Genomic DNA, 19,734 nt, shown 5'->3' with positions numbered 1-19,734 from the left:
GGATAAGTGACCTGGAAGACAGCATAGTGGAATTCACTGCTGCAGAACAGAATAAAGAAAAAAGAATGAAAAGAAATGAAGACAGCCTAAGAGACCTCTGAGACAACACTAAATGCAACAACATTCGCATGATAGGGGTCCCAGAAGGATAAGAGAGAGAGAAAGGACCCGAGAAAATATTTGAAGAGATTACAGTTGAAAAATTCCCTAACATGGGAAAGGAAATAGCCACCCAAGTCCAGGAAGCACAGAGAGTCCCATATAGGATAAACCCAAGGAGAAACAAGCCGAGACACATAGTAATCAAATTGGCAAAAATTAAAGACAAAGAAAAATTATTAAAAGCAACAAGGGGAAAATGACAAATAACATACAACAGAACTCCCATAAGGTTAACAGCTGATCTCTCAGAAGAAACTCTATGAGTCAGAAGGGAGTGGCATGACATATTTAAAGTGATGAAAGGGAATAAACTACAACCAAGATTACTCTACCCAGCAAGGATCTCATTCAGATTTGACGGAGAAATCAAAAGCTTTACAGACAAGCAAAAGCTAAGAGAATTCAGCACCACCAAACAAGCTCTACAACAAATGCTAAAGGAACTTCTTTAAGTGGAAAACACAAGGGAAGAAAAGGACCTACAAAAACAAACCCAAAACAATTAAGAAAATGGTCATAGGAACATACATATCGATAATTACCTTAAACGTGAATGGATTAAATGCTCCAACCAAAAGATACAGGCTCTCTGAATGGATACATAAACAAAACCCATATATATGCTGTCTACAAGAGACCCACTTCAGACCTAGGGACACATACAGACTGAAAGTGAGGGGATGGAAAAAGATATTCCATGAAAATTGAAATCAAAAGAAAGCTGGAGTAGCAATACTCGTATAAGATAAAATAGACTTTAAAATAAAGAATGTTACAAGAGACAAGGAAGGACACTACATAATGATCAAGGGATCAATCCAAGAAGAAGATATAACAATTATAAATATATATGCACCCATATATTGAGGAGCACCTCAATACATAAGGCAACTGCTAACAGCTGTAAGAAAGGAAATCGACAGTAACACAATAATAGTGGGGGATTTTAACACCTCACTTACACCAATGGGCAGATCATCCAAACAGAAAATTAATAAGGAAACACAAGCTTTAAATGACACAATAGACCAGATAGATTTAATTGATATTTATAGAATATTCCATTCAAAAAGGGCAGATTACACTTTCTTCTCAAGTGCACACAGAACATTCTGCAGGATAGATCACATCTTAGATCACAAATCAAGCCTCAGTAAATTTAAGAAAATGAAATCATATCAAGCATCTTTTCTGACCACAATGCTCTTCTCAAACTCTTCCAAAAAATTGCAGAGGAAGGAACACTCCCAAATACATTCTATGAGGCCACCATCACCCTGATACCAAAACCAGAAACAGATACTACAAAAAAAGAAAACTACAGACCAATATCACCAATGAATATAGATTCAAAAATCCTCAACAGAATACTAGCAAACAGAATCCAACAGCACATTAAAAGGAGCATATACCATGAGAAGTGGGATTTATCCCAGGGATGCAAGGATTCTTCAATATATGCAAATCAATCAATGTGATACACCATATTAACAAATTGAAGAAGGAAAACCATATGATCATCTCAATAGATGCAGAAAAAGCTTTTGACAAAATTCAACACCCATTTATGATAAAAACTCTCCAGAAAGTGGGCATAGAGGGAACCTACCTCTACATAATAAAGGCCATATATGACAAACCCACAGCAAACATCATTCTCAATGGTGAAAAACTGAAAGCATTTCCTCTGAGATCAGGAACAAGACAAGGATGTCCACTCTCACCACTATTATTCAACATAGTTTTGGAAGTCCTAGCCACAGAAATCAGAGAAGAAAAATAAATAAAAGGAATCCAAATTGGAAAAGAAGATGTAAAACTGTCACTGTTTGCAGATGACATGATACTATACATAGAGAATCCTAAAGATGCTACCAGAAAACTACTAGAGCTAATCAATGAATTTGGTAAAGTTGCAGGATACAAAAGTAAGGCACAGAAATCTCTTGCATTCCTATACACTAACAACAAAAGATCAGAAAGAGAAATTAAGGAAACAATCCCATTCAGCACTGCAACAAAAAGAATAAAATACCTAGGAATAAACCTACCTAAGGAGGCAAAAGACCTGTATGCAGAAAACTATAAGACACTGATGAAAGAAATTAAAGATGATACCAACAGATGGAGAGATATACCATGTTCTTGGATTGGAAGAATCAATATTGTGAAAATGACTATACCACACAAAGCATTCTACAGATTCAATGCCATCCCTATGAAACTACCAATGGCATTTTTCACAGAACGAGAAGAAAAAATTTCACAATTTGTACGGAGACACAAATGACCCCAAATAGCCAAAGCAGTCTTGAGGGGAAAAAAGTGGAGGTGGAGGAATCAGACTCCCTGACTTCAGACTTTACTACAAAGCTACAGCAATCAAGACAATATGGTACTGGCACAAAAACAGAAATATAGATCAATGGAACAAGATAGAAAGCCCAGAGATAAACCCATGCAGCTATGGTCAACTAATCTATGACAAAGGAGGCAAGGATATACAATGGAGAAAAGACAGTCTCTTCAATAAGTGGTGCTGGGAGAACTGGACAGCTACATGTAAAAGAATGACATTAGAACACTCCCTAACACCATACACAAAAATAAACTCAAAATGGATTAGAGACCTAAATGTAAGACTGGACACTATAAAACTCTTAGAGGAAAACATAGGAAGAACACTCTTTGACATAAATCACAGCAAGATCTTTTGGATCCACCTCTTAGAGTAATGAAAATAAAAACAAAAATAAACAAATGGGACCTAATGAAACTTAAAAGCTTTTGCACAGCAAAGGAAACTACAAACAAGACAAAAAGACAACCCTCAGAATGGGAGAAATATTTGCAAATGAATCAATGGACAAAGGCTTTATCTCCAAAATATATAAACAGCTCATGCAGCTCAATATTAAAAAAACAAACAACCCAATCCAAAAATGTGCAGAAGACCTATATAGACATTTCTCCAAAGAAGACATACAGATGGCCAAGAAGTACATGAAAAGCTGCGCAACATCACTAATTATTAGAGAAATGGAAATCAAAACTACAATGAGGTATCACCTCACACCAGTTAGAATGGGCATCACCAGAAAATCTACAAACAACAAATGCTGGAGAGGGTGTGGAGAAAAGGGAACCCTCTTGCACTGTTGGTGGGAATGTAAACTGATACAGCCACTATGGAGAACAGTATGGAGGTTCCTTAAAAAACTAAAAATAGAATTACCATATGACCCAGCAATCCCACTACTGGGCATATACCCAGAGAAAACCATAATTCCAAAAGACACATGCACCCCAGCGTTCATTGCAGCACTATTTACAATAGCCAGGAGATGGAAGCAACCTAAATGCCCATCAACAGATGAATGGGTAAAGAAGATTTGGTACATATATACAGAGGAATATTACTCAGCCATAAAAAGGAACGAAACTGGGTCATTTGTAGAGACGTGGATGGATCTAGAGACTTCATACAGAATGAAGTAAGTCAGAAAAAGAAAACAAATATCGTATATTAACGCATATATATGGAATCTGGAAAAATGGTACAGATGAACCTGTTTGCAGGGCAGAAATTGAGACACAGACGTAGAGGACAAACGTATGGACACCAAGGGGGGAAAGTGGGGGGGGATGGTGGTGTGATGAATTGGGAGATAAGGACTGACATGTATACACTAATATGTATAAAATGGATAACTAGTAAGAAACTGCTGTATAAAAAAATAAATAAAATTCAAAAAAATAAAATAAAAAACAAAAACAAAAAACAACAAAAAAAGAAAGTAAATGACAGCCTAAATTGCCAACTGTAAGCAGTTATCTGACTTCATTTCTTCAAGGCCTCTGACAATTTCTGGCCTCATCTGCCATTTCCCACTTGAGCATAATGCTTTTACCCATTCCTCTATTACATCAGACTCTTGCCTGAAGATGGACTTCCCATTTGCTTTTCTTTAGGCCTGGAAGGCTCTTCTCTCTTCAATACCATCTTCTGAGAGAGGGCTTCACTTTTCACCCACTGTAAGTTAGGTTTCTGCAACCCTTTCTTACCAGTTACTATCTCTCTCTCTATTCTGTCATGCTTTTGGAAAATTACCTTCTGATATTTTTGCTCAATTCAGCATTAATATTTTTTTGCTTTATCCCCACTCTACTAAAATAATAACCTAATCTGGGTTCTTTACCTTCAATCTTTCTTATGCTTAATTCATCTTACAGCTAGAATGCACTGATCCCAACACCTTGTTTGGCCATGTCATTCCCCCATTCTCCTATCAAAATATGTCACCCCAATATTTGATAAACACCCCATGCCTAGAAGATAAAAGTCTGTAGCCTTTTGTTCAAGGTCACCCTGTACAGCCTCTACCTACAGCCCTAAACCATAACTTCTACTACTCCTTTAGAAGGAATGCTCTGCCTCATGGAATAAAAAAATCATGTTTATATACATTCCTGCCTGTTCAGTTCAGTTTCACATCATTTCTCTGTGTGTTTCATTCTCTCATTCACCCTTCTACACTTCTAAATCTTTGTTCTTTATTTCGGGCCTACGTCAAGTTCTAGCACTTCAGTGAACACTTCTCCAACTCCTACAGAATTTAATGACCATTCCCTTTTTCTTCATACTTACTCAGATCTAAGCAGAAAGAGTTTTATGTTCCTGACTATGAATTTAAAATAGTCTTACAAATTGTTGCATGAAAGAAATGTCTTATAAGTACTGTTTATGTTTGATATAATAAAGTTGCAAAATAAAAAGCCAGGAAAAAAATGGTCATCTTTCACCAGATCTCTGGGTAGACAAGATTATATAAAGGTGTTTTCAAATACCATAAAATAAATTTTAACATAATTAACTTCTCTGTTGTGTCTCCAGCTTCCCACTGATGTCAGTGAAAATACAAAAGACCCTGGCCTAAACCTTGTATAATACACATATGTGAGAGAGTTAATAGTTACTATTCACCTACTACATGGCAAGGGAGGTACAACTTAGTGATTGGGAGCCTGGTCCTTAGGTAGACTAGCTGGATTTTTGTCCTGGCCCTGCCACTGTTCACTGTGCCATTTTGGGATCTTGGGCTATTTACCTAACCTCTCTGTGTCTCAGTGTATCAGTTAGGGTACTGGTAGGAAACAGACGACCTCTCAAATTAGGCAATTTGAAGACAGTTTAATGAAGATATTATATTCAAAGCAGTGGACAGGATGTAGGAAAACCACAAAGGATAGTACAGAACCCTGAGGCTTTGTAACAGTGCCCCATTACCATACCTAGGAGTAAAGGAAAGAGAGGGAGAATAGTGGGAGAGCTGTGTGAAGATGACTGCCTTGAAAAGAGTATGATCTTTGACAGAGGAAGCAATTGCATAGAGTAATAAATACCTGACCTCACTCTCCTTGCTCTTCTGATCTCCTGCCAGTGTTCACCAGTGGTCCAACCCAACAGAAGTCAGAGGTTAAGGAAGCCCTTCATGTTGTCCATATAGTTCCCACTCCTGGTGCACAGTGTTGGATGGTGAAGGGATAAAAGTGAATCTAGAGGAGCAAATATCAATAAAAGATCTCCAACACAATCAGTTTCAAAAAAAAATTAGGATGAAAACAGTAGCCCATCTCATAAACTTATCAAAAAGATTAAATGCAATAGTAAGTAAAAGGACTTAAGATTGAGTCTAAAGACTTAAGAGAGCAGCTGGCACATAGTAAGCATTTAAGCATTTTACACGTATTATCTCATTTAATTCTCACAACATCCCTGCAGAGTGGGTACTATTTTAATGCCTACTTTATAGATGAGAATAGTCAAGTTTAAGATTAAAAAATTGTACAAGATCAGAAAGCTAATGAAAGGGGTACAATCCAGATCTTGTTCCTGAGCCAGCATTCTTAACCACTACGTCATGAAGAGACTGTTACAACAAAATGCTGTGGAATTGCCCATCTACCAATTTTGTTAAAAGAGGATGCAGACTTTGGGGGAATTTTTTTCGGTGATAGTCTTAGGAGAAAGCACAGGGATGGAACAAGCAACAACTGTAGATACTTAGCCTATAAGTAGGGAAGAATTTAAAGCTGCCTTTGAACATTTGAAAGGCTGTCAGGAGGTCATGTGAAAGAGTCACTGAATTTGTTTAGTGTTATTCCAGGGGAAGGGGACTAGGACCATGGATGGAAATTGCCTGGAGAAAAACTGTAGCTTTAAGACAAGAGAGATCTTGCCACAGGCACAGCTGTATAGGATGTATGAGTTCCATGTTGTTCGAGATGTTCCAGCATAGGCTGGATGACTGCATGCAGGAATACCCCGGGGGGAGATTCAAGCATCAGAGGGCAGCTAGATTAGGCAGATGACCTTTAAGGCTCTTTCAATACTACAATTAAAACCAAAAAGATATGACTTCCTTTCTTCTAATCAACAGATCAGCTTACAGCACTCTAATTCCACCATTTCTTCCTCTGTTGCTTCCTCCTTTAGCTTGATCTAGACAAGTTATCAAAAAAGATCCTTGTGTAACTTAAAATTTTGTCCTCCTTCCCTTATACTTCCCCTTCCATTTTTAATTGCTCTTTGTTCATTGAAAATAAATAGGTCAACCCAAACTCACCCTCAACCCCATCAATATAAGAATAGCTCTGGAAAAAAATGTGCTATTTTTACGCCTTACCTTATTCATAAAACTAGAATAAGCATACTTATAAGAATACAGTAAAATAAGTTGTATTGGGCATAACAGAGAGAGGAAAATAAAAGGAGATTAAAAAGAAGTCAACAATGAGGCTGATTTAGCAAAAAATTATACCATTAAAAACTCTACTATACTTAGAGTTGGTCCTAATCTTTCTAATACTGCAGAGCAAGTCTGGTCAGTTGTATGCAGATCAGTTCATATAGACCAACTGCTCAGAAGAAATATTTTTATTATACTGGAATAAGATAGAAATTTCCTAATAGGATCCTCATAACCAGTAACATGTGGTACATGCTGAACAATGGCTTTCTAGAAAAAAATTATGTATGTATATATATATTATATATATATAACAAATATTACTGATATAAAGAATGTGTAGTACACAGTTAAAAAAATAAAATACACAATACTCTTTACTGTAACTTCCATAAAGGCAATTGATTCTCATAGAATACTTTCACTGATTTTTCTGAACCTGTATCCGTAGCCAACTATGATTTGACAAACGGAGTTGTTTTCCAGTCTGTTTCCCTAATACCTTTATTGACATTAAATATCATATTTGACATGAATGCTGGCCAATGTTTTTGTTTACATTAACGAGTAAGAGGAAAGTAAAGCAACAATTATGTATGTTGGAACGTCACCCATTTGTCAATGACATGAACAACTTCTCTGTTAAATGAGATAATGATTTTTGAATTATGAAAGAATATTTTGTCAATTTTTGTTCTGTTTATGATGAAAAAGCTTCAGACACAGCAAACTTTAAAATTTCACCTGCATTGCCACATAGCACAGGGAGATCAACTCGGTGCTTTGCGACCACCTAGAGGGGTGGGGTAGGGAAAGTGGGAGGGAGACACAAGAGGGAGGGAATATGGGGATATATGTATATGTATAGCTGATTCACTTTGTTGTACAGCAGAAACTAACACACCATTGTAAAGCAATTATACTCCAATAAAGATGTTAAAAAAAAAAAATTTCACCTGCATTATTGACATTTTCCCCTTCACTTTCTGAAGTCTAGACCAGAGGCCAGCAAACTGTGGCTCTTGAGCCAAATTTAGCCTGTGGCCTGATCTGGTACAGTATATGAGCTAAGAATATTTTTTACATTTTTAAAGTGTTAAAAACAAACAAACAAGCAAGAATTTGCAACAAAGACTGTATGTGGTCCACAAAGCCTAAAACATTTACTATCTAGCCTTTGTAGAAGAAGTTTGATGACCCTTTGGACAATTAACAAAACAATAAATCAACTTGTAATTTATAAGATTTGCCAATTTCCATGATGTAAAAACTCCCACCATGGCCAATTTCAACCTATCAGTGTTACCTCACTGTACATGGAGTTGGAAAGAAAGGAACAGCAGCACACCATCACAGTATATATACAGCATTTTCACCACACAGAAATGAAGATGTAAATAAACACAAGAGCATAGAGAATGCTATGTAGTAATATAACCAGAAAATGATGTTTTGAATTTTAATTCCCTTTGTTGTTAATATAATTTATTTAATTGTATGTTCATATAATTTAATTTTTAATAATGGCTATGTTTAACAAGTGGCTTGCAAAATTCCTGAAAATTTCTCAATTGACTTTTGCAAAATATGAGCCAGTCAAGCCCACCACCACGTAATACATTTCCCAGTGCCCTCTGGGTTGGGAAGGGGTGCCATGTCCACCTGAAAAGCAGAATATCATGCCAAGTACAAATAAGTTGAAAGGAAGATATTATGTATTTTCCTTCCTGCTAGAACTTATATTACCCATGAAATAATTTAATGAGATTTTCCTTTACCTTTTCAGTATGTTGACAAGTTAGACATAATAGACCTCACATGCCTTACTGACCAGAATTCAACTGAAAAGAATTGTGCAAAATTCACCCTTGTTTTGCCAAAAGAGGAAGTGCAATTGAAGGTGAGTGAAGAGAAGAAATTAGTCTGAAACTAGTCGTGGTTATAAATAGCGTTCACCTCTTCAAAGCCTAGTGGCTGAGGTAAAAAGGAATTATAAGAGGAGTGCCAAGTCTTATATTTTGTTAATATTTCTTGCCTTTTGCCAAGAGCCATGGTTTTCTAAATAGGGATTTAAAAGGGCACGTTCACTGTTTAGTATCCAAGCACATTGAAACCGTATACTTCTGTCCTCTGACAAAGTCAGAGATCCATCCCACCTGGTGTTTTTAGAAAGTTGTTTTTGAATTGGCATCCAAGAACTTGGCATTCACTGAGTTCCCAGATGATTCTGAGACATGTCCAACATGATATATGTTTGGAACCACTGAATTAGACAAACTCATATTTCACAAATTGAGAGACATTCTGTAAAGCAATTGGCCTATGCTCATCAAAAATACCAGCGTAAGAAAAGACAAAGAAAGACTGAACACCTGTTCCCATTTATGGAGACTACGGGGTCAAGACAACTGAATGCAATGTGTGATCCTGGACTGAATACTGGATCAGAAAACAAAACAAAACAAAAGCTTTAAAGAACAATTAGAAAATTTGAATAAGAATTGTATATTAGATATACACAATTTGTGAAATATGGAATTAATCTCAAAAAACGCTAAATTCCACACAGGCAGAGATCTGTTTGTTAAACTCACCACTGTATACCCAGCACCTATATAGGAAAAGACTTTTTTCTTGGATTGGCATTGAAAGTGAGCCAAGGAAAGTCAACCAACAACTACAACATAAAGAGAATAACTTGCAACTGAATAAGATATAGTTGGATTTAACCTTGAAAGCAGTGGTCATAAAGCTTTAGTGTACTAGAAATCACTTGTAGGTAGGAAATATAAGGCCCCATCCCCAAACCTGGGCCTCTGAATCTGCGTTTTAAGCAAGCTCCCTGGATGATTCCGATGTGGTGGTTTAGAGCACAGGATTGGAATCAAATGCCTAGATTTGAACTCTGGCTGTTTTGTTTGTTAGTATGTAATTGTAGACAACTTACTTAACCTCTTTATTGACTTGGTTTCTTCACCCAGAAGTAAGTCTTTACTCAGATGTAACCCTCTTACTGAGGCCTACCTGGACCACTTTATTAAAATTGCAACTCTTTTCCCCTCCCCAAACTCTTAATGGCATTCCCAATCTCTATTAACCCTGCTCTACATTTTCTCATTTATTTCCATCTGACACTATAACATTTACTCACTATTATGTTTATTATTTATTGCCCCTTGCTAGACCCTAAACCCTATGAGAATAAGGATTTTTGTTTTATTCTCTGACGTAAACCAGTACATAGAATAGTGCCCAGAACTTAAAGACACTCAATGAGTATCTGCTAAATGAATAAATCTATAAAATGAAATTTTAAAAAGAGTACTTTTTGCAAAAATGTCATGATTAAATCAGCTAATATATGTGAAGCACTTAGAACAGTGCCACTTGTAAGCACTTAATAAATGTTGGCTGTATTAGTAATATTTAGAGCTAAGAATTGGAAGTTTTTAAGGTAACTTACTAACTACTAAGGTAATGGGAAGTAACTACATTGGTCCTACCTGGTTGCCTCAAACTTAAAGCCAGTTAGTGTTAAATACCAATGGGGGGAGTAACCATGAACTGACATACTAAAGAAATAAGTGTGCTAACATTTAAATTTTTTCGAGCTAAGTAAATATGTAAAATTTTACTTGTTTATTAAGCAAACAGATTAAAGCTATGTACTTCCTACAAAAGAAAATATTATTGAAATATTTCATAACAAATACACATTAATAATTCTAAGCATAAAGAAAAATGAATTATTTCTTCCTTTTAACTGACTGTAAGTGGTTTAAAAAATACAATTGACTTTTTAAAACAATGTGCTTCAATAGAAGAATATGCATTTTGTCAATCTTGCCGGGTTTTGATGGCTTACACTATTTCGAGACTTATAAAACAATCATATGAAATTCTAAAGTTATTTGAAGTTAATAAAAGTATTAATGTTCATAGTCATTCATGTCTTTTTTTTGTCTTTATCTGTTTTTGTCTACATCTTTAGACAGAGAACACAGAAAGTGGGGAAGAATGGAGAGGCTTCATTCTCACAATAACAGAGGTAGGAAGGACATTATTTTTTATTGATTCACTCATTCAACAAATATTTACTGCCTGAACACTTACTATGAACCATGCTGAGTGAAGGGGGTTGAAGTTATAGCAGTTGAAAAGGACAGATATAAACCCTTATACTTACTCATGAAATTTATATTTTTATTGGGTGAATGAAAAGGAGAAAGAAAATAAACAAGAAAACAAGATAATTTAAAATTGTGATAATTGTTTTGAAGAAAATCAACAGGGTAATGATTCTAGCTAGTCAATAACAGGTGGTCAGGGAGACCTACTTTTTGGTTTCATCCTTTAGACGCAGTGGTCTTTTGTGTATTCTGATATTTGTAGCTTACAGAGCATCTTCTAAAAGCTTTCCAATTCCTTTTTTATTCATTTGATACATATTTATAAAATGCTGAGATGGATTTTATGAATAACATAGACAATATAACAGGAAGAGACCATCAAAATGAAAAGTCAGCTTTCAACATTTGTTTAGTGAGTCTTAAGACAAAGGGATGCTTATCTGTTCAACTCTGTGGCATCTTACCTGAGACAAATCGTAAGATCTACTTACTAACAGTTATAGTTAACTGTTGCAGCAAGATAACTACCATTATTTTAAATAAAACTACTGTAGCAACTGTCTAATAAACATGAGGTGCTTTGATAACCAGCTCCCTAAGGAGCACCATGTTTTCTAATACTCTTAGAGGACATGAAAACTTCCTATGTTTGTTAGGGACAGTTAAATACAGACTTTATCCAAAGCTAGTTTCTAAGTAAAGGCTTTGCATTCACATGAAATAAGGACTGCACTTTACCAAGATGATGGATGCTGGTTCTTTCTCTCAGCCAAAAACAAGTAAAAGTTGGAGGGTCAACTACCATGTAGGAAAGTCATAGGAAGGTAGAAGAGTGGGCCCATTAGAGATGTGAAAGGCATATTGACTTAAGGGGAGGGAGAAATGCATTCCCTCCCTCTGTTGTGGAAAGGCATTGTTGTGTGTTTGGCCTGGCACTTCTTACACTGGGATACAGATATACCAAGTGTATGTGATTAGGTGTCAAGGAATACACTAAAACCACCGGAAAAAACTTGGGGTGCATCTTCCTAGAACACTAATTATACTTGACATTTTGGCCAAAAAGATTTGTTCTTAGTTTTTTCCTTGAGGTAAGGATAAAAAGCATTATTTTTTTAAATTAAAATGTACATAGATATGGTACAGAATTAAAATAAAATTCATGTGAATTATCAAAAGATAACAATTTGCCTCTAATGTTGTGCTCTATAAATATTGTCTTTTACTATGTTCCCAGATCACTCTGTATATACATTCATACCATGCTGTTGTTAGGGCAACTTTAGTAGAAGTTTGAGAAGCACAGGCTATAGTTCAAAGTGCAGAGACATTGCTTTTGAATTAATTAAACTGGAGTTTGAGTCCTGGTTCCACAACTTTCTAGCTATGTGACTCTGGACTAGTTATTTAATCTTTCTGAGCCTGTTTTTTACATTTGTAAAGTAGGGATAACAATACCTATCTTGTAGCATTGCTGTGAGGATTTTCAATAGCATAATGCTTGGGACATAATTGGTAACTAATAAGGAACAGCTGCTTCATTAGTTTTCCTCATTCTATTATTTTTTTCAGGATTGGTATATAAGGGAAATAGACTTACTGATTATTAGTTATGCAGAAGGATAGTCTCAAATTTCATATATATACACACATGTGATAAAATATAAACAATAATAGGAATTAATAAGATAATGTGTAAATAGAAAATGAAGTTCTAGTGTTTTCTTCCCAGATTCCAAAGGACTTTCTTATACACCCCCTGGAAAGCGTGCACCCCACTCTGGAGATCAAGATGATATTCAGACACAGCTGCCTCAAAATATAGGCTAGGTTGTGTCACATGAAGAAAAATATTCTACCATTTAGATTATAACTTCTAAGAGTACATAGCTGGTCATAATGAAGTCTAAATTAGGGGTATAAATATAGATCAGGAGAATATAGGTGACTCAATCCAAACACATTTCTAGAAGAGATTTTTTAAAAACTTGATAGAGCAGTATCATAATCCTAATGTGTGAGTGAAAATTCAAAATACAAACACAAACACACGAAAATATAGACCTCTCATTGCTGATTCTCAGTCATCTAACAGATAGTTCCATCTCGACCCCATGTTGCCATATGGTTGGTGGAGCTTATTCCAGGTTATCTGTGGGATAGCTGGGCAACTTGCAGGCACTCTAGGACTTCCCTGGCAGTGAGATCCAGCGAGCTCAGAATAAAAAATGAGAGGTTTGATGTTACTTGAATCAGCTTGTGGTGCCAGGTGCATGTACTTAGCTTTGGACCAGATTAAAAGGAATGTTTCTTGGAAGAAAGTCAGGCGCCCTGTGCAGGTTCTAGCTGGTTTAGAGGCAGTTCTAAAACACCAAGATCGTCTGTCATACAGAGCGAAGTAAGTCAGAAAGAGAAAAATAAATACAGTATGCTAACACATATATATGGAATCTAAGGAAAAAAAAAAATAGGTCATGAAGAACCTAGTGGCAAGACGGGAATAAAGACACAGACCTACTAGTGAATGGACTTGAGGATATGGGGAGGGGGAAGGGTAAGCTGTGACAAAGTGAGTGGCATGGACATATATACACTACCAAATGTAAAATAGATAGCTAGTGGGAAGCAGCCGCATAGCACAGGGAGATCAGCTCCGTGCTTTGTGACCACCTAGAGGGGTGGGATAGGGAGGGTGGGAGGGAGGGAGACGCAAGAGGGAAGAGATATGGGAACATATGTATATGTATAACTGATTCACTTTGTTATACAGCAGAAACTAACACACCGTTGTAAAGCAATTATACTCCAATAAAGATGTTAAAGAAAAAAAAAAGCAAAGAGGAAAAATAAAAAAATTAAAAAAAAATAAAAAAAAAACACCAAGACCCTCTCTTCATGATACTATCCATCCACCTCTGTCAGGTAACAGAAGTTCCTTAGGACCAGCACAGGCTCATCTTTGCTAAAACCAGTTACTCTGCTGTCTTTCTTGTTTGCCTGCTGCTTTAATTGGTTTCAGCTGTCAGTTCCCCTACATGGGTCACTCCTTCCTGGGCAAGTGATTAGACTGCATGAAGTCCTAGAGAGAGAAAAGAAAAGGAGGATTGAGACAGAGCGGACATCGAGTTCATTTCCGGAAAAAGGGAAGGAACCAATTGAAGATTATGTGGATGTATTGAACCCTATGCCAGCGTAAGTGCACCATGAACTTCAGTTTACTTATTAGATTGTTAAAATTAATTTCTAATTATCAAGGAGAGTTAGTCACTGGACTCGTTAAACCAGGGACAATAAGCTGTCTTGTGGATATATGGTATATCTATGAGTACATGTCACATTTCCTCTTCTATGTCATATCACAAAATGCAAAATGCAGATTTGAACCAAGCCTCTTACCACACAGGAAATCTCCCTCCACCCACACAGTTAGACTAAATAGGTTTTTTTCCAAAGAACAAACCTAAATAAAACTGCTATGTAGAAGGAAGGAAAGAGGTTTTTTCACCATGCAACTCTATGATTGACTGAGTTTCTATCAGGAAATTATACCAAAGATTTAAAATACCTGAATGCTTTATTCAATTGATCAATCAATGATTAGTCTTGGGCTCGTACTTTGAGGAAGACATGTGCAAAGTGGTAAGGTGTTGTTGGAAATGAAGAGGCACAGAACATCCTGAAGTCAGCAACAGCCTACATTTGTTTTTTAACTCTTATATTGTTGAAAAATGTGACTAAGACTGTGAACCCTGGAATCTTCATCTTCTTGTCAATGAAACTTGTCCTGGTACCATCTTTGACATCAGGTTCTGATGTGTATTCTCTCTGTACTATAATCACTGAAACCTGCTAGCCATCACTCAACTGAAACCAGGGACAACTGATGGACTGATAGGTTAAAAGGCACCTAGACTACTTCTTTTTCTTTTTTTTTTTTGCTCAATAAAAAAGTAATGCATATTTATTACAGATAAATAAAAGAAAATTAAAATCATTCCTTGTCCCACCACTCAGAGATATTCTCTTTCAACATCTTGGTATACTGTATATACTGCCAAATATTTTTCTGCTGAAAAAACAGACTTTTCATTGACTATAATATTTACTATAAAATAAGAAGTGCAAAAAAAATGAGATGTGCTTTCTTAAAAATTTTACACATAAAAATGCCACCAATGCCATTAGAAAGCCATATTGTACCAAAAGGAGTGAATTCAGACATACCCTTAAATATGTTATTTAAAACAGAGATCATACAAGAGAAGCATATATATATACATATATGTGTGTGTGTATATATATATATATATATATATATATATATATATATATATATATATATATATATATAGTATCCCTGAAAAGAAACCACCAACAAATATTATTTATCCAAGAGACTATTATAAACTGAGACTGGGATATATTGTAAATTCTTGTCTTAGATTTTCAAGTGGTAATGGTAAATATATACTGATCAGTAGATAACTTTTCAGGTCTTTACTGTTTAAAAAGAAAGAGGCTTTGGAGGAATGAGGGAAGGAGGGCCTTAAGTATAAGCATACTCATAGTGGCACAGGCTTGTAATAATAGTAAGTATAATTATATCAAATTAACTGTAATAATAAAGCTGGAAATTTTAAGAAAACTTAATAACTGTAGCTGTAGGAGTTATTTTAGTAGCATTTTTTCAAGTAATGATCTTCATCAGTTAAAAAAAAATTCTGTTTTTTATCTCACCTCTGTAGATGTTTTTATACAGTATCCCGGAAAGAAGCAACAGAGATGCTTGAGACGAACCCTTCCTTGGGAAATATGATCCTGAGGCCTGGTAGTGACAGCAGAAACTATTCTATCACCATCCGGCAGGAGACAGCGTATGTTTAATTTAAAAATGTATGGAATTGTTAAAAGCATGATATCACTTTAGAAAGCAAAGTCACACAAGTTCCGATCAGCATCTGCTATTTGTTTCATTGGGGATAAAAATGTGAACACAAGAATAGGGAGGGAATGTTATATAAACAATGCTAAAGACAGCCAAAGCTAACACTTGTAGTAGGGAAGAAGAAGAATGAGCAGATTACTTGGTCCTGGATATAGTTCTATTATTCATTCACTCATTCATTTCAACAAATATTTATTGAGCAGCTATGAGCTCAAGTAATACTCTAGGTACTGAGGATACAGCAGTGAACAAAACAACATCCCTGGTTTAAGGCATCTACATTCTAGTAAGGTCACACATACTATAAATACATAACTAAAAATATCATGTATATGATGATAAGGTCTATGGAAGTAATAAAGCAGGATGACAGAGATGGGAACTCTCAGAGGTGATATAGAGAGAAATTTTTTCTGGTTGCTGTTGTTGTTTATTTCATATAGAGTGGTCAAGGAAATCCTCCTTTGTTAATTGACATTTAAGCAGAGACCTGAAGGAAGTGAGGGAACAAACCATACCAATATGTAGGACAAGAGCATTCCAGGCAGCCAGTGCATAAGGCTAGAGGTAGGAGAAGACTTGGGTTGTTCAAAAACAAGAGGCCACTGGGACTACAGTGGAGTGAGCAAGGAGAAAGGGTTAGGAGATGAGATTCCAGAGGTGGGGGAAGGGCTGACAGCTCTAAGCCCTACTGGTCATTGTAGGGAAAGGGGTTATACTGTGAATGATAATGAGAAGCCATTGGCCTCTGATGAATAAAGAAGTGACATAATCTGACTTTTCTATAAAAAGAATCACTTAGGAGCCTCTTGTTAAGGTTAATAATTTCTTTCTAGTGAAATGGTTTACCTTTGATAGTCAGTAACATTTACATGCAAAAGTTGATTTTTCTGTGTAGCCACGGTGGTTGTATCTTTTAAAGTCTACTCCTTCCCTCAGAGTCTATAAAAACTTGCATTTCAATAGGGACTCTGGCTTAGTTAACATTTTTACAACTGATAATATAATTGAAATATAGTGATTTTTGTCCTAAATGAAAATATTCAGTACATGATTATCTTTCATATAAGAGCTTAAACAGAACTTTGATTCTTGAATTTGACATTCTTTCTGTGGATAATATTCTTTTTTTTTTTTTTTTTTTTTAGCTATAACACATCTATCTAGGAATCTAGCTACTGATCCATATATAAATATCAATAATTCTGAATAGATTAAATATGAAGACACTGGCAAGTGAATAAAGGCAGTAAAAAGAAAACAGTCACTTGGGCTTCCCTGGTGGTGCAGTGGTTGAGAATCTGCCTGCCAATGCAGGGGACATGGGTTCGAGCCCTGGTCTGGGAAGATCCCACATGCCACGGAGCAACTGGGCCCGTGAGCCACAATTACTGAGCCTGCGTATCTGAAGCCTGTGCTCCGCAACAAGAGAGGCCGCGATAGTAAGAGGCCCGCGCACCGCGATGAAGAGTGGTCCCCGCTTGCCGCAACTAGAGAAAGCCCTCGCACAGAAACGAAGACCCAACACAGCCATAAATAAATAAATTAATTAATTAAAAAATAAAAGAAAATAGTCACTTACAGGACAAAATTAAAATTATGGCATGTGGCTGCAATGCTAGTATGAGCTACAACCCAAGAAGCTTCATTCACTTGCCAATTACTTCATATAAACAGAGACTTGTCTTTATACACTAGCCATGTGGCAAGAACGTTAGATGGTAAATCAGATCCTGAGTCTGTGTGTGAAGTAAGAGAATCTGTGTGTGTGTGTGTGTGTGTATTTTTCCACAATATGAATATCTATGTCAGCTTAATCATCTTGTGGTTTCATTATTTTTTCTGTTTATCATAGGCTAACATTTGGAATTAAAGGATTTTCAACTAATATGGTAGAATATCATGGATTACTCATGATAATTTACTTGATTTATAATTTAATTGGCTACCTTGAAACAAATCCAAAATAAATAAAAGTTATGACTGGCATTAAATATCAGTGAGCTTGTAAGAACTCCTGGGAGAAAAGTGAAATTTTCTATTTAGTATATCCTGGTCAAGGAGTCTGTCCTTTTTTGGGTTTAGGAAATTGAATATCACATAAAATACAGAATGTCTTTAACTGTTTACTTCCACTTTAAAAAATAAGAGTATACAAAACTGAATTCAAATTTATTCCACATACCATCCCATTTTACAGAATGAGACAATGAAGCCTGTGGAGGGCAGCAGCCTGCCCAAAGTCACACAGCTGAACCCAGGTCCACTGCGAGGTGGCTCCTGAGCCCGCCTCCTACCTGCAGAGCATCTGATCAGGGCAGTGACAGGACGGGGCCGGTCTCAGCTAGGAGCTGGCTCGAGGGCGGCGGTAGGGGTCGGGGTGGGAGGCAGGTGGAGGCAGGTACCCTGAGCCTCTGGCCCTTCTCCACCAGCAGTCCACGAACTTGGCATGGAGCCTAGAGGAATTGTTAGCGTCAGATCTGAAGCTGAGACTGCCGTGTTTCAAATCCTAGCTGTGACAAACCAAACACTCCATATCTGCCTGCCTCCCGCCAAATGCATTCCCCACCCCCAACCACTGTCCTGGGAAGGTACACACTTTGGGTTACTTTCTCCTTTTTATACATATGTTTGTCCCACAGTTATTGTATAGCATTGTTTTATGTTTTTAAGTTTTATGGAAGTGATATATTGTACTCACCAACCCACAACTTCATGTTTACCCTGAGGACATGCTTTTGGATTAGTCCATATTGTTACCTGGAGATCTTGTCCCCTTGTGTGTCAATATTTAACTCTTCTTTAATGCCCTTCAATAACGTTTTACATATTTTTTAATAAAGTACTGCATATCTTTTGGATTTTATTCTGAGCCACTTTAAGGTTTTGTAAATGAAATTTTAAAAAATTTTAATAAAATAATTCTTAATTAGCAAAAAAATTTATCTCAGATTTTTTTTTAAGATCTTTATTGCAGTATAATTGCTTTACAATTGTGTGTTATCAGCTATACATATACATATATTCCCATATCTCCTCCCTCTTGCATCTCCCTCCCACCCTCCCTATCCCACCACTCTAGGTGGTCACATAGCATCAAGCTGATCTCCCTGTGCTATGCAGCTCTCACAGATTTTTAAAAAAAGGAATTTAATCTAACTGATTGAAAGTTAAATTAGATCACACAAGAAAGTGACTTTTTTCTTTCATACTTTTCTTTTCTTGGTTGGATTGAGTGTTTGATCCATTTGTATGTGAACCCTGTGCTACTGTTCTGCATGAAATGAACAAAATCCTGAGATCTAATGGCTCTTTAAAGACTGTATATTTCCTGCACAATAGCAGCAAGATCTCTTTTAAGATGGTCTAAATTAGTCCAACTTTTGATTTGCATTTTCCGAACAAGTGAGCTATGAGAAATAACAGCGTTTTCTGTTGTAAATATGGGTTGTGACCAAATGCAATGAGTTTCTATACTTAGGATATAGATCTGATGTCACAGTTTTTATTCATATTGTATTTAAGTTATATTTAACCTCATTAGAAAGAGTCTGGCAAAGGAGTTCATATCAAAATTACATAAGTCTATTTTTAGTAAACATACTTCCAGTTTAAATTCACATAGAAATTCATGATTGTACAGCTAATGGTCATAAAAGTTTATGACATTTCATAAAACTGATCATCCCTCCACTCTCAAGAAAAGCTTATATTTAGAAAGCAAGGAGTGAGGTAGAGTGGTCAAACT

General features: G+C 36.2%; 1 protein-coding gene across 2 annotated transcripts in view; it reads left to right on the top strand.

Moving 5' to 3' along the window:
- Positions 1 to 19,734, top strand: part of STAP1 (signal transducing adaptor family member 1) — a 56,046-nt gene that overhangs the window by 17,966 nt on the left and 18,346 nt on the right. For both annotated transcript variants that reach the window (XR_014264287.1, XM_082463936.1), the window contains exons 3-6: positions 8,698 to 8,811; positions 10,903 to 10,959; positions 14,061 to 14,233; positions 15,787 to 15,915. Coding sequence is in view for 1 of the 2 variants with exons in the window: in XM_082463936.1 (XP_082320062.1) it covers positions 8,698 to 8,811; positions 10,903 to 10,959; positions 14,061 to 14,233; positions 15,787 to 15,915 (473 nt within the window). In the remaining variant the exon portion in view is untranslated. The remainder of the gene's footprint in view (positions 1 to 8,697; positions 8,812 to 10,902; positions 10,960 to 14,060; positions 14,234 to 15,786; positions 15,916 to 19,734) is intronic.

Source organism: Balaenoptera physalus (assembly GCF_965194825.1).
Source record: "Balaenoptera physalus genome assembly, chromosome: 5".
In the NCBI taxonomy this organism is placed as follows: domain Eukaryota; kingdom Metazoa; phylum Chordata; class Mammalia; order Artiodactyla; family Balaenopteridae; genus Balaenoptera; species Balaenoptera physalus.
Note: the sequence above shows the minus strand (reverse complement) of the source record. Positions and strands in the feature narration are given on the sequence as shown.